Here is a 14563-nt window from a genome sequence, read left to right on the forward strand (position 1 = left end):
GTTTGTGTGTAAGGTATTTTTACGCAACCTCTTTAATTCAAATTCAGTGCAAAGTGTGATTTGTTTCGTGTTTTTATACGTTTATTTTCCGTGTCCACGTTAGTCCAGTTGGTGGCGGTAGCTGCTTTGCTAACCGTCAATAAACACCACCGAAGAAAAAAAATAAAAAATCAGGAAGTGGCGATATGACTGAGAGTGGCGCGAAGGTGAGACGTCGAAAAGTTAACAATTTTGCTTGAAAATGTTATTTTTCTTTCTTCTTTTCGCTACTTGACAGTGTTTTAATGTTTACAATGCATTCATGACGCCAGCCGTCAGCGTAAGCTTGTCAAGTAGCGCTACTAGCGTGCCGTCTATGTACTGCTGTTGCCGTCTATAACGTGTGCCGCCTTCTATGTGTCCAGCTGTTCGCTCGTCTTGATGGCCACAGAAGTGTTCATGACATCGAACCTCGCCTCTTTCCACAGAACACACAATCCGGACCCGGTCAGTCAACAACAACACGCACACTGTCACCAAAACAAACCCGAGCAGACACTGATCACGACAAGGGATTTTTAGATTGTGGCCTTTTGTTGTTGTTGACAAAATATATGCAGACAGTTGTTATAAAACAATAGTTTAAGTAACAAATAAACAAAACAGCAACCACCAAAGAAAACAACACAAGTATTTTATTGGCCATGATAAAATGTAATTTGTACTTCAATCACTACACTGTGACACATCCAATATGGTGGCAACATTAGCGTACCATTCAACACTCAATGAGGCATATGATTGGCAAATTGATGACGTGGAGTGTTTGTGTCAGGTGCGCTGGTGGAGCTGTATGGGTTGGAGGGGACTGGTGAGTTGAGGCCATGGGAAGCGGCCCGTCGCCGTGGCGCTCTCGTAACGGCGGCGTGCGTCTCGCAGGTAAGACGGAGCTGCTTTACCACTTCCTGTGCCGTGCCATCCTCCCCGATGACGCTGGCGGCCTGCAGCTTGACGTGCTCTTCATCGACACCGACTACAGTCTGGACATGTTGAGGCTCGTCAGCATACTGGATGCCAGGCTTGCCGGCGCCGGTAAGTGACATGGGGTGGGGTGGCATGCGAGTGTGTGTCTCACCCTCCCTCTCTCTCTCTCTCTCTCTCTGTCTATCTCCCCCAACTCCCCCCCCCCCCCCCCCCCCTATGCCTCCTTCCCAGCCGGATCGTCCAGCTCGCCACGGCAGCAGGAGGCACGTGTGCGCGCGTGCCTGTCCCGTCTGCTGGTGGCGCACTGCAGCTCTTCGTGGCAGCTGCTGGTCACGCTGCACACGCTGGAGGCCCGCTTGGCATCCCAGCCCAGCCTGGCGCTCGTCCTCCTCGACAGCGCGTCGGCGTTCTATTGGCCAGACCGCGGTGGGGGCGGGGCCAGCGTGACCAAGCAGGAAGAGAATCTGAGCAAATGTTCGCAGCTATTGGCCGCTCTGCTCCGGTGGGTGGGCCTTTCGTGGGCTTTTCGTGCTTGCGATTGGCTGTTGTTTTGTTTGTTCTATCAAAGTGTTTTGTTCACACAAATTATTCCATTCATCCGTCAGGGATTACCAGATCAGCATCTTTGCTTCCTGCCACGCCAACAGGAGACACTGCAGCCACGCCGCCTCCTCATCTTCGCACTCTCACCTGTGTCGCCCCTGGCAACAGCTGATCACTCACCGCTTGTTGTGCTCCAGACAGGAAGTTGCTTTGACAGAAGGCAGCGAGGAGCGCCCCAAAGGTCACATCTTTAGCGTGCACTGCACGTCCACGTCGTCCGGGAGCAAAGCGTACAGAAACGTCTCCTTCCGTGTCGGGGACGGCGGCCTGGAATTTGTCTGATGCTTCTCCTCCAACTTCTGTGTCAGACTTGACACACTGCACAGATTCAAATTTATTTTTCACTTTTAAAGCATTGATGTTCACCTCGTTAGCGTGTTTTATTTGGTCAGCTCCTCAAGGGAGTTTTTTTGCAACGTGTAAACTGTAGAACCTCAACATGTTTTTCTGGCAAATGGCGAGAAACAAAAAAAAGAGTACATGGGTTTTCATCTGTCGGTGCCGGGTCAAGTGCTGATGTACTTCTCACAAACGGACGGCTATTTTGCTGACGACTGAAGGAAGCACAAACGGCTATGATTTATATATGTGTTTGCTCGTGTGTGATGTCACGCCAGTTTATGCTATCTTGGCTACGGCTAGCATGCTAACTCCTTTAAACGTGTTTCATAGTGTGTTTTTTTTCCGACATAAAGGACTACTGACGGACAATAGTGACAAAATGCTTATATTCGCCGGTCGGTCCTAAAATAACGGTGACTACGGACACGTGGGTAAAATAAAACAACGAACAGACAGTTTACAGGTTGGTTCATCATGGGAAAAAATGGCAGCTTGAAGATGATGGAAGGGGACACTAGAACTGCTTCTTTTCCTTTCGGAACGTTTGGATAAAAGTAGCTGTTGTTGCTAATAGTGTCCACTTAAGGTCGCTGTGACTACACTCTGCTGTGATTGGTCAAATGCTGGTCACATGACATGGACGCCATCTTGTTACCATAGAAATATGACCAAGAGAAGAAACGTCGACCAACAAGTAGCTTGAGTTAAAAAGAGGTTATTTTTGATGGAAGGAAGCCCTAGAGGCCTTTTTTTATGGATGCCCTTTGATTCATTTACAAGGCAGGAGGATAACTGCACACCTTTTTTGAAAAGTGCCCACTCCAGATAAGTCACATAAGATCAGGATTTCCCGGTTTAAGTTGTTTTATAAAAGGTACAGAGATATGGAACTGCACAAATTTTGCTTTTTAATTATTTTTATTTTTTTAGGGCTGCTCGTATGATTTTAAACAAAAATCCTGTAAATATTTTCAGACTGCACTAAAAGAATGAACAGGACCGGGTGAGGAGTTTGTCCAACTTTCCAGGAACAAGTGAACGAGGTGGTCACGTCAACAAGCAAACGGTCACATTTTGAGATCCAGTCCGGACATGTAGATGTCCAGTCCGGATCCTTGTGGGTCCTCGTATGTTTAGTCCCGATCCTCGCGAGTTGAAATCCTTTCCGGGATTTGAGGTCTGATGACACAAACCGAACCACCACTATCAGATCCGTGCGCGGGGTCAGATGCACTTTGACACGATACGAGCAAGCTGAAGTACGCATACACACTTAATGTTTGCCCATTGTGAATATACATGCATTTACGGACACCAACGTTCAGACAGATAGATAGACGGTGAGTGAGTGAGTTAACCCGCTAGGTGTGCTCTATACGGCGGGCCGGACTTGTCCACTAGGGCGGCCCTACTTTTCTCGGTGTCGCTGACAGGCGGGCGGTGCTTCGGTCGCTCAAACATGGCCTCCATGATGGAGCTTCGGTTGCAACTTTAACGTTTTCCTTCATCTTGTTCGATTCGCCCAAAGACAAACGCGACTAGTACGGACGCGATGAGCGGCGATGCTGCTGGCGAGTTGCTGTGACTGCAGCTGCAAATGTTTGCTAGCGCACAGACAAGTTGTATGTCAACACATCGCTTGAGCTTGGCAGCAAGCTGGAGAGGAAAAGGAGAATCGCATCAAATCCGTAAGACGTTTCCCTCGCTTTTCTCGTCTTCTACTCGCTTGCGCGTGTGACTTTTGTCTTGTTTGGATGAAATTGTGGACGCGAGCGGAGCCTTGAGCGTGACGGCTAGCCATGCTAACGTTAGCTGCTGCTAGCATAAGTAATCAGTCACCTGGGCGGTGCGACGAGCTAAATGCTAACGCTAACGCTTGTGTTTACACGTTTCGCTGGGTTTCTGTTACATATGTTCCGAGCTCAACTCCAAAACTGACAACTGTCGCCGGACCAAATTCAACTTTACGCCGTTTCTAGCACATCTTGACGGTTGACGTCGACGTTTAATGAGCTGAATGATGTTAGCTAGCTAACATCAACATCAGCATCATCTCCTGACTTATTTTTCCTTCTCTTTGCTCAGGAGGCTTGGCAAAAGTCTCACACTGTTATAGTCTAATACAGACAAAGTGGCGTAAGTAACAAGAAACCTGAGTTTAAATGGTGTTTTTCAATTCAAAGTACGACGTTTCATGCTACTAGTTATAAATGATATGTCAAAAGAAGTTAAAAGATGAGACGCTGAGTGTCGTTTTTAATTCCAGCCAAATTTATGGACTTAATCGTTGCTGTTACATACTCATTAAATGTTAACAAAGTTATTCTTTGTTCTAAATTCATCAATATTACTTTGTTTTTTTTGCATTATTGTTAATAAAGTTAGTGTTCTTTGTTTTTTTTGCATTATTGTTAATAAAGTTACAGTGTTATACTGAGTAACAATTTTATAGACAAAATGTTTTCTTCTTCTTTGGGGCACATAACATATACACACACACACACACACACTTACATGACCGACTTGAAACTTAATGTTTGTATGCACCCAAGATGTCCAGGAAGTGACATCATCATGCAGGAAGCAGGCGTTAACGTTGTCTTTTATGTTTTGATGCAGAATGCCCTCAGAGGACAGAAGAGCGCCACCTCCTGTCACTCGGGCCGGACGCAAAGCTGCCGCATTGGAGAAGCGGCCTCGCGGGCGACCTCGCAAAGATGGCGTAGGTGGCCGCGCTGCGCCTCCCCCTCCTCCTCCTCCCCTTCCTACTCCCAAATCCAGGAAGAAGTAAGTGTGATGAGCCAGGCCGGGTGGGATCAATAGTCAAATCATCATTGGCCACATTTTTACTTGTCACGTGTGTGTGTGTGTGTTTACACTGTGTCAAATGTCGGTTGTTGTGCTTTTCCTCAGATGGCCGTTGTAACGGTGTAACCATTTTGTTATCATGTATACAGAGGATCCTCGTAAATAACGGAAAATCTGTGTATAATTAACGGCCATTATAATTAAAAACAAACAAACAAAAAGTTTAAACCACGAAAATTCTTGAATAAGCAGTTATATGCAGTACTTTAGTTGGCGACATTACATTGCCATGTGTGGCTGCAGGGGGAGGAGTCGAGGCCAAGCCCAAGTGGAAGATGAAGAGGACGTGGATACGATGGCGAAAACGCTGCCTCTTGACAAGATGGCAGGTGAGCATGAGGAGGCTCATTAGAGCTTTTCTTGGTTCAAATTGAGGTGGTCAAAGTGGGGCTTTTATACAATTGGGATCAGATGATGATGATGATTTTCATTTGTTTGTCAGCAGCGGTGACCACTGGACGCCGAGGCTCCGCCTCCAGGAGGCGATCCAACACTGACCCCACCCCCGCCATCCCCGAAGCCCCTCCCAATGAACCCACCATTTCTTTAGCTCCGCCCCCGCCATCAATCTCGGAGGAGGAGCCGCCGCAAACAAGTCCCATTGCCCCGTCACCTCCTCCGCAAAGCCCCATCCCGAGCGCCGCACCTGCCGAGGCGGAGATGGGTGGAGCCAGCCCGGCCTCCAGCCCCGAGCGGTCTCCCCACCTGCGCCTGGAAGACGACGACGCGCTGTCGCCGCTTTTACGACGCTCCATGTCGGAAGACTCCGGCTCACCCACGCCCAGCCTGGGACACACCGAAAGACGGTGAGTGCCTGCGTGTTGGCGCGTTTCCACGGCAACGGTCCTGACAGTCCTCGTGTGGTTTCGCCAGCCTGCAGCAGTGTGCCTTTTGTTACCGCGGCGAGCGGCCCCCTCTGGGCCAAGGCCCGCTGGTGGTGTTCGGACCCACGCCGGGCTACATCCCGCTTCACGTCCTCAGCCGCAGAACCTCCTCAGACCGCGACGGCGATTGTCACGACCACTGCTACCCACGCGGCCAGGCCGTGCACACGTGAGTCAAAATAACAATGCAAAAGAAAATCTTTCAGTTCTAATTATTCTGGTGGGTCATAAGGTTTATTAAACATTGGGGGAAACCCTGCGCTTCTTCGTGTGAATTCAACTAGCAGTCACAATAATAAGTTATCACTGATCTCTCTGTGTGTGTGTGTGTGTGTTTGTGTGTGTGTAGGAACAGCAGCAGTCCAGCACAGAGTGGTGAGTAATGCTTCCCATGATTTGTTATGTGACACAGCGTTGCAGTGTGACCAACATTGTCTTGTTTTGCAGACGACGAGTCTTCCTTCCAGTTGGTGGAGCAGCTCGGAGCCATCGGACTTCCGCTCGACATCGACGTCCAATCACTGTTTGACCCCACAGGTAGCTTATACGCACACGCGTGTGCTGTCACTTGTGCCTTGACACACACACACACACACTTGGAAGGTGAGGTAAAAAAAAAATCTGCGTGCGTTTGTAGGTCAGTGCTGCGCTCACCTTCAGTGTGCGTCCTGGTCTGAGGGCGTGTGTCGCGGCGAGGGCCAATCGCTACTCTACGTGGACAAAGCCATCGACTCAGGAAGCACACAGGTCAGTTGACGAAGGGAAAAAAATCTATACAGTCCAAACAAAGTACTGTACATGAATACAAATTAAACATAAAACACAATAATACAAAAAATAAGTAAGTAAAGTATTCCTTTTTAATAAAACTATCTCTTTAAAAAGTTGACATGGAAGCAAAAAAAAAAAAAGGCTTTTGCGATATTCGTCAAAATTATGAATATCGCCGCAATATTCAACTAGTGATATTGGCGCCGGTATTGGACATTTTGACGCTACGGTATCAGCCTTTAAAAAATAATAATCTGGCGGCCAATATAAGGTAAATCTAAAACCATTTTAATCTCAGGGAGCAATTTATTAACATTTTCAGTTAACTTTATAAGAGATGCTACTGACCCTGGGAACCTTCTCAACCTTTTGTTTTTGTTCGACATTAAAACAAAGAAATGTGAAAGTTTAAGGTTTCAGGTATTTTTAAATATTGGGAAAAAAATATTTACTGTAGAAAACTATATTTTGCTGCAGCAACTGCAAGTGTGTTTCAGCCTCCCGCGTTTCTCCCGTCCAGGTGTGTGTGTTCTGCGGCGGTCTCGGAGCGTCGCTGTGTTGCCGAGAGACGGGCTGCGGGCGGAACTACCACTTCCCATGTGCTGCTGCTGCGGGCGCTCATCAGGACTGGGAGCAGAGACACACGCTGTGCACCAGACACGCTCACACGGGTACACACGCTACACACGCGTACATCACTTCAGGTCGCCATGTTTATTCCACCTGACTTCAACTTGATCTACGTGATTTGACAAGTGGTGTGCCAGTTTTGTTTTTTGAAATCATTCTTTGGTTTTCAGCGTCTCGGTCATGCGTATCGTGTTCACGTGGCGACGACGTCAGCAGTCTGTTGATGTGCTGTTGCTGTGGCAGCCAATACCACGCTACATGCTTGGCCCCGCCCCTGAATCCCTCCCCACTCATCCGGGCTGGCTGGCAATGTGCTCCATGTCGAGTGTGTCAGAGCTGCAGGTAACGGTAACGCATGTGCACACGCACGCACACACCGCTGCAGTGATGTCATGCATGTGCTGCCGTCTCCTTTAGGCTGCGGGAGAACGACGCGTCTGTGTTGCTGGTGTGCGCTCGCTGCGATAAATCTTACCACGCGCACTGTCTGACTCCTCCACTGGATCACACACCTGACAGTAAATGGACCTGCCAGGTGACACACACGCGCCTACACAAACACACGCACACAAACACACGCACACGCACACACACACACTTTGGTCAAGTGGTGTAATGTTGGTGCGTGTTCTTCTTCCAGAACTGTAGGGTGTGCCTCCGCTGTGGTGTGAGGTCGTCGGGTCACTGGGCCAACCACCCCTTACTTTGTGTGTCATGTGACCCAGCTCTGCCTTGTGCCGTGTGTGGCCACCCCCCCGATTTGTACTCACTACAGGACTATGTGACGTGCGTCTGCTGCTACAGGTAATATGCGATAAGAGTTGATGCGTATATGGCGTTCCATCTTTTGCTATATGCCACTTTTGTACTTAGGCCAAAGACATGTCTAAAAATAGTGCATAGGCGCCATTCTGTGGCATCTTGTTTAAAGTGAGGGCAGGAACTTCATTTTAATCAGACCATAATCTTGTCTAAGAATATGCTTTGCTTCCATCCTTTGGCTTTTATACATAAGTATAAACTATAGCTGCAACAATTAATTTATAACAGAACAGATAATTGATTTTCAAATTAATAAAGTATTTTGAATATACATTTTTAGTAGTTTTAGTTTTTTATATGAAGTATTTGTTGAGGGCAAGATCAGAAAATAAAGTAAACTTCTCAAACGATTGTTTGAGATACCAATAATACCAAAATAAATAAGTTTAAAATTAACGCTGAAAGCTCATGTATATTAATTTAGCAAATACAAAAACAAAATATATTTTATTTTTATTTATTTTTATTCTATTTTAGTATTTGTTAGTTTTAGTTAGTTGTCCAAATGTAAGCTGTAGTTTGTTTTCATTTTTATTTTATAAAAAAAAAAAGCACTTTTGTTTTTATTCCATCCATGAAAATTTGTTTCAGTTAGTTTTCCTGATGTGTGCATATGTGCATTGTGTTGTAGGTGTGTTCACACCCGGTGCGTTTCCATCGAGGGAGGTGTCAACGCAACTAAGTGTGACAGCAAAAGCTACGTTTGCTCCGCCTGTCAGCATCAGAGGGCGGAGCTAACAGCACTAGCAGTAATCATACACAGTCCTGCCCGAGACGTCCAGCTCACCCCCACACACGCGCCAGATGTTGAAAGTCCTACTGAGGTTCTTCCTATTAGTACTACTGCTCACAGCCCAGTCCAGCTCGCATGTTCAGAGCAGGCTCAAACTCCAACTGAGGGTACAAGACTGTTGCATGAAAATCCAGTACCATCTCCATCCCATGCCACAGAGCTCCAGCGAAGTCCGAATCCATTTAGTTCTAGTTCCACACAGCAGAGACTAAATCTAGTCCTGTCTCTGGATGACCCAACAGAGCTCCAGCAAAGTCCAACATCATCTCCTTCTAACTCCAACGACCAAAAACTAAGTCTTGTCCTGTCTCCCTCCGACCCTTCAGAGATCCAGCAAAGTCCAACATCTTCACCGGCTAGCCCCACAGAGCTCAAACCAAGTCCACAGTCATCTCCCTCTCATGCTACAGAGCCACAGCAAATATTTAGTCCAGAACATACTCCTCCTGACCACACAGAACTAAGACTAAGTCTAGTACTGTCTCCCTCTGACCCCACAGAACTTCAGCAAAGTCCTGAGTCATCATCATCTCCTTTTAACCCCACAGAGCTGCGACTGAGTCCAACACAATCTCCATGTAACTCAACAGACCTCCAGCAAAGTCCAGAACAATCTTCCTGTAACTCCACATTGTTGAGACAATGTCCATTGGCATCACCTGAAAACCTTACAGTGTTGCCGCGTAGTCCAACGCCATCTTTGAACCACGCAGAGCTTCTTCAAAGCCCTACTTCTTCGCCACAGAAAAGTTTCGCAGCATCTTCCTTTAATCCAACACAACTCGGTGAAAGTCCACCACAATATCCATCTGAGCACGTGGACTTCCAACCTTTGAATTCTCATCCCACAGAGCTCCGACTAAGTCCTGTTTCATCCCCTTCCAACACCACAGAATTCCAGAAAGGTCCTGTCCCATCTCCTTCAAATAAAACAGATCACCAGAAAAGTCCAATCCCATCTCCTTCGAACACGACAGAACCTCATGCAAGTCCAACCCCATCTCGTTCTAATGTCACAGAGCTTCATCCAAGTCCAGTCCCATCTTCATCAGAGCCAACAGACTTCCAGCAAAGTCCAGTCCCATCTCTGTCTAATAACACTGAACTACAGCAGAGTCCACTCCCATGTCCCAAAGTTACAGAGGTCCACCAAAGTCGAACACCATCTCCTAATGTCACAGAGCTTCATCTAAGTCCAGTCCCATCTTCATCGAAGTCCACACAGATGCAGCACAGTCCAGTCCCATCTCCTTCTGATGCTAAGGATCTCTGTCCAAGTCCAGTCCAAATTCTATCTGATGAGACAGAGCTGCAGCAAAGTGCGCTCCCAACTCCTAACATTATAGAGTTCCAGAAAAGTCCAACACCTTTTCCATCTAGTGTCACAGAGCTCCATCTAATTCCAGTCTCATCTACATCGAAGCCTACAGAGTTCCCACAAAGTCCAGTATCATCTCCTAACATAACGAATCTCCATCTTAGTCCAGTCCAATCTCCTTCTAATGTCACAGCTCTCCATTCAAGTCCTGTCCTATTTCTTAACATCTTAGAGATCCCGCAAAGTCCAACACCATCTCCTTCATCCTCAAGTCCAATGCCATCTCCTAACACAACAGATGTTCATCTAACTCTAGTCCCATCTCGTAATGTCACACAGCCCCGGCAAAGTCCAATCTCTTCTCCTTCTAACACCAACGAGCTCCAGCTTAGTCCAGTCCCATCTCCTTCTGACATCACAGAGATATCTCAGTGTCCATCACCATCTCCTTCGAAAATCACACAGCTTCAGCAAAGTCCAATTCCATCTTCATCAAAGCCCACAGAGTTTCAGCAAAATCTAGTCACCTCTTCCAATGTCACAGAGCTCCATCAAAGTCCGGTCCTGTCTCATTTGAACATTTCGGAGCGCCAGCACAGTCCAACACAATCTTTTTCCACTGTCACAGAAATCCCAAACAGTCCAACACTATCACCTTCTAACATCCAAGACCACCAACTAAGTCCAAAACCAATACCTTCCAATGTCACCATGCTCCACCAGAGTCCATTGCCATCTCCTTCTATGAAGGAGCTCCATCAAAGTCCAGTCCCATCTCCTTCTAACATCACAGAGCTCCTTAAAAGTCCAGTCCCATCTCCTTCTAACATCACAGAGTTCCTTAAAAGTCCAGTCCCATCTCCTTCTAACATCACAGAGCTCCTTAAAAGTCCAGTCCCATCTCCTTCTAACATCACAGAGCTCCTTAAAAGTCCAGTCCCATCTCCTTCTAACATCACAGAGCTCCTTAAAAGTCCAGTCCCATCTCCTTCTAACATCACAGAGCTCCTTAAAAGTCCAGTCCCATCTCCTTCTAACATCACAGAGCTCCTTAAAAGTCCAGTCCCATCTCCTTCTAACATCACAGAGCTCCTTAAAAGTCCAGTTCCATCTCCTTCTAACATCACAGAGCTCCTTAAAAGTCCAGTCCCATCTCCTTCTAACATCACAGAGCTCCTTAAAAGTCCAGTCCCATCTCCTTCCAAGATCACAGAGCTCCTTAAAAGTCCAGTCCCATCTCCTTCCAAGATCACAGAGCTCCTTAAAAGTCCAGTCCCATCTCCTTCCGAGATCACAGAGCTCCATAAAAGTCCAGTCCCATCTCCTTCCAAGATCACAGAGCTCCATAAAAGTCCAGTCCCATCTCCTTCTAACATCACAGAGCTCCTTAAAAGTCCAGTCCCATCTCCTTCTGAAATCACAGAGCTCCTTAAAAGTCCAGTCCCATCTCCTTCTGAAATCACAGAGCTCCATCAAAGTCCAGTCCCATCTCCTTCTGAAATCACAGAGCTCCATCAAAGTCCAGTCCCATCTCCTTCTGAAATCACAGAGCTCCATCAAAGTCCAGTCCCATCTCCTTCTGAAATCACAGAGCTCCATCAAAGTCCAGTCCCATCTCCTTCTGAAATCACAGAGCTCCATCAAAGTCCAGTCCCATCTCCTTCTGAAATCACAGAGCTCCATCAAAGTCCAGTCCCATCTCCTTCTGAAATCACAGAGCTCCATCAAAGTCCAGTCCCATCTCCTTCTGAAATCACAGAGCTCCATCAAAGTCCAGTCCCATCTCCTTCTGAAATCACAGAGCTCCATCAAAGTCCAGCAACATCCCCTACTAACGTCGAAGAGCTCCATCAAAGTCCAGCAGCATCCCCTACTAACGTCGAAGAGCTCCATCAAAGTCCAGCAGCATCCCCTACTAACGTCGAAGAGCTCCATCAAAGTCCAGTAGCATCCCCTACTAACGTCGAAGAGCTCCATCAAAGTCCAGTCCCAACTCCTAACATCACAGAGCTCAATAAAAGTCCAGTTCCATCTCCTTCTGAAATCACAGAGCTCCACCAAAGTCCAGTAACATCTCCTCATGTTACAGAGCTCCAACGAAGTCCAACACCATCCACTTCTAATATCACACTGCTCCATCAAAGTCCAGTCACATCTTCTGATATCGCAAACACAAGACTAAGTCCAGTATCTTCTTCAGCGATTCCCGCAGAGCTACAGCTAAGTCCAGGACCCTCTCCCTCATTCCCTGCAGAATCCCATGAAAGTCCAGTGTCCTTGCCCTCAAAAGCCGCAAAGTCATTAGAGCTTGCGCCTCTAATGGTTGAAAAAAGTACAGAAGAACCCCAAAAACTCACTGCACCTTCATATCCTTGTGGAGCAGATCTCCAACAAAATACACTGCAGCCTTCCTCGTGTCCAGCTGAGCTTGTAACAAGCCACCTGTCCTGCTTTGAGACTACAGAGTGCCACAAAAGTCCTGCTGTGTCTCAGCTTCGCTCAATCCAAGACAAGGAAGACCCACAAGTCAATCATGTTCCTTGGGAATGTAAGGAAATCCATGGCAGGTCTCCAGTACCTCACTTGTGTTCAACACCCCCTCCATTGCCTTCGGTTATTAAGGACATGCAGCAAAGCGCTGTCCTTTTGACCTCCACACCTTCTCAACTTAGTCCTCCAGCCAGCCCTTCCATAGATTCAATCAGGGGAAAGCTTGCAACCAGAGCATCTCCAAAAAGTCCTGTGCAGGATAGTTCAATGTCCGAGCTTAATCCATGGAGGTTGGATGATGATGAAGCAAAATCTGGAGCCATCTCTCCAGAAGGTCATGTGCAAGAGGATGGCTCCCAACTGATTATATCACATGATCTGACTGATGAATCGCCACTGCTCCAAAGCCATCCAGGAAGATGCATTCCTGAGCCACATTGTCCTACGCAAGTTGGATCATCACCTCGAAAGACTCCTCCACGGGATGTTGAAACGGCGCCGGAGCAGGAGAACAATTCCTCTAATTTCATCGCTTGTAAATTTAATCAGGGTCTCTCACCAGGCAGCAAACCTTTTGCATACAGGCCTCGTTCAGCACCCTGTAGCCCATCAAATAAAAACTTTCTTAGCTCCACCCCGTGTAGTCTGTCAGAACCTGTTAGTCCAGCACGGACGTCCTCTCCGCAACCTGCCAGGCCTTTGCAACTGTTTGTTGCACAACCAACCGTCACAATGGCGTCCTCTCAAGGTGTCGGCACAGACCTTGAACCTGTAGACATCCCACATAATCGAAGTGTGGATGTACAAGCACTTGAATCTGTTGTTTGTAGCTCTGCCACTGTCATGCCCGCACCCCCAACACTTTCCCATTCGCCGTCAAGTCCCCTTCGTGATCTGCCGTCGCCCGCACCAGAAAGCCTTGTTCACCAAAGCACTTCAGTGGACCACAGTAGCCTCTCTCACATGTTTTCTGATATTGAGACTGCGGAGGATGTTCCTTGTCATCACAGTGATTCTTTTGATTGCACGACACAAGGTCTGAAGCCAATAGAACAGCAGGCTAGGCCAGTACATATCCATACTAGAGCCAGTGGTGCTAGTCCTGCCAACTCACTTCAGGCCTCGTGGGACTTGATGACAGAGGTGACTGACCCTGCCACTGTTAAACAATTACCAGCCAGGACCAGTCCTTCAAGCCGACCAGGTAGCCCAGTGATGCCAACAGACCGCACTTCCCAGCCACCCGCCAACTCATCGTCAGAGTTTGAAACCGGTCCTGCTTCAGTGGGTGACTGCACCCAAGCTGACCACGTGCATGATCCGGAATCTCCTCAGCTCCCACAGTCTGGCCGATGCAGTCCCTTAACCGTCCCGGCGTGCAGCAGTCCCTCAGAAACGAAGCCTTCCCATTCAACTAGAACTAGTCCGACACACTGTAGACCTGTTGATGACAGCTCTGATAGTCAAACTTTGAGCAAAATTGTCTTGGAGGCGAGTCTCACCTCCAGCAACCAAAGGTGTAGCCCGACACCATCACAGGCTGCTGCTCCCAGTAGCCCCCCAGGTAGCATACATTCGAGCCCTGAAGCGGATGCACAGGCCGCTTCCCGAGAACAGAATTCATTCCATCTTGATTCTGCTGCAGATTTGACTTCGGACCCTTCATGGAAGACCAAAACAAAATCTCCAAGTTACCTACCTGGTGGCTCGTTTGCTGCTAGCCAGGCTAGGACAACTTACCTGAGACAGTTTCCAGCACCATTAAGCCCCCTGAATGACAGACCAGCCAGCAGTCCCACTCAGGAACACACTGACATGCATGAAACGAGACATAGAACAGAAAACTGGAATCCGCTCATGAGTCCCTTGCAGTTGGACAATGCACAGATTGTACTAAGTCTTGACAAGTCGGAGACCAGTAAGGGTTCGGCTGTTCAGACTTGCATTCAGTTAGAAACCGGCCCATGGTCTGGCGGTCACACTTCTGCTGTCCTGTCTGAGGAGGAGTCCGCTTCCAGTAAGTAGAATGAGCACTCGACATTCTTTCAACTTTCAGATGTGCGTTAACTTTTGCATTTT

The 14563-nt window shown here is 47.6% G+C and overlaps 2 protein-coding genes across 3 annotated transcripts in view; both read left to right on the plus strand.

The window, feature by feature from the left end:
* Positions 1-47: 47 nt before the first annotated feature.
* xrcc2 (X-ray repair complementing 2) lies at positions 48-1935 on the plus strand. Its single transcript, XM_086065965.1, has 6 exons — positions 48-206; positions 405-486; positions 815-850; positions 919-1071; positions 1195-1465; positions 1569-1935. The coding sequence occupies exons 1-6, from the start codon at positions 186-188 to the stop codon at positions 1846-1848; spliced, it is 843 nt and encodes a 280-aa protein (XP_085922091.1). The 5' UTR covers positions 48-185; the 3' UTR covers positions 1849-1935.
* A 143-nt stretch (positions 1936-2078) lies between these two features.
* The window catches only part of LOC147156007 (histone-lysine N-methyltransferase 2C-like), a 38925-nt gene continuing 26440 nt past the window's right edge, over positions 2079-14563 (plus strand). The window contains exons 1-13 of one of the 2 annotated variants that reach the window (XM_086065966.1): positions 2079-3248; positions 4528-4695; positions 5020-5105; positions 5219-5582; positions 5650-5829; positions 6010-6035; positions 6108-6197; positions 6298-6407; positions 6952-7102; positions 7232-7403; positions 7479-7596; positions 7702-7865; positions 8515-14501. In XM_086065966.1, coding sequence (XP_085922092.1) covers positions 3208-3248; positions 4528-4695; positions 5020-5105; positions 5219-5582; positions 5650-5829; positions 6010-6035; positions 6108-6197; positions 6298-6407; positions 6952-7102; positions 7232-7403; positions 7479-7596; positions 7702-7865; positions 8515-14501 — 7657 coding nt within the window. In that variant the 5' untranslated portion in view covers positions 2079-3207. The remainder of the gene's footprint in view (positions 3249-4527; positions 4696-5019; positions 5106-5218; positions 5583-5649; positions 5830-6009; positions 6036-6107; positions 6198-6297; positions 6408-6951; positions 7103-7231; positions 7404-7478; positions 7597-7701; positions 7866-8514; positions 14502-14563) is intronic. The other variant, XM_086065967.1, reaches the window with a different exon arrangement.

Source organism: Leptonotus elevatus, chromosome 21 (assembly GCF_054856555.1).
Source record: "Leptonotus elevatus isolate MCC_2025b chromosome 21, RoL_Lele_1.0, whole genome shotgun sequence".
Classification (NCBI taxonomy): Eukaryota; Metazoa; Chordata; class Actinopteri; order Syngnathiformes; family Syngnathidae; genus Leptonotus; species Leptonotus elevatus.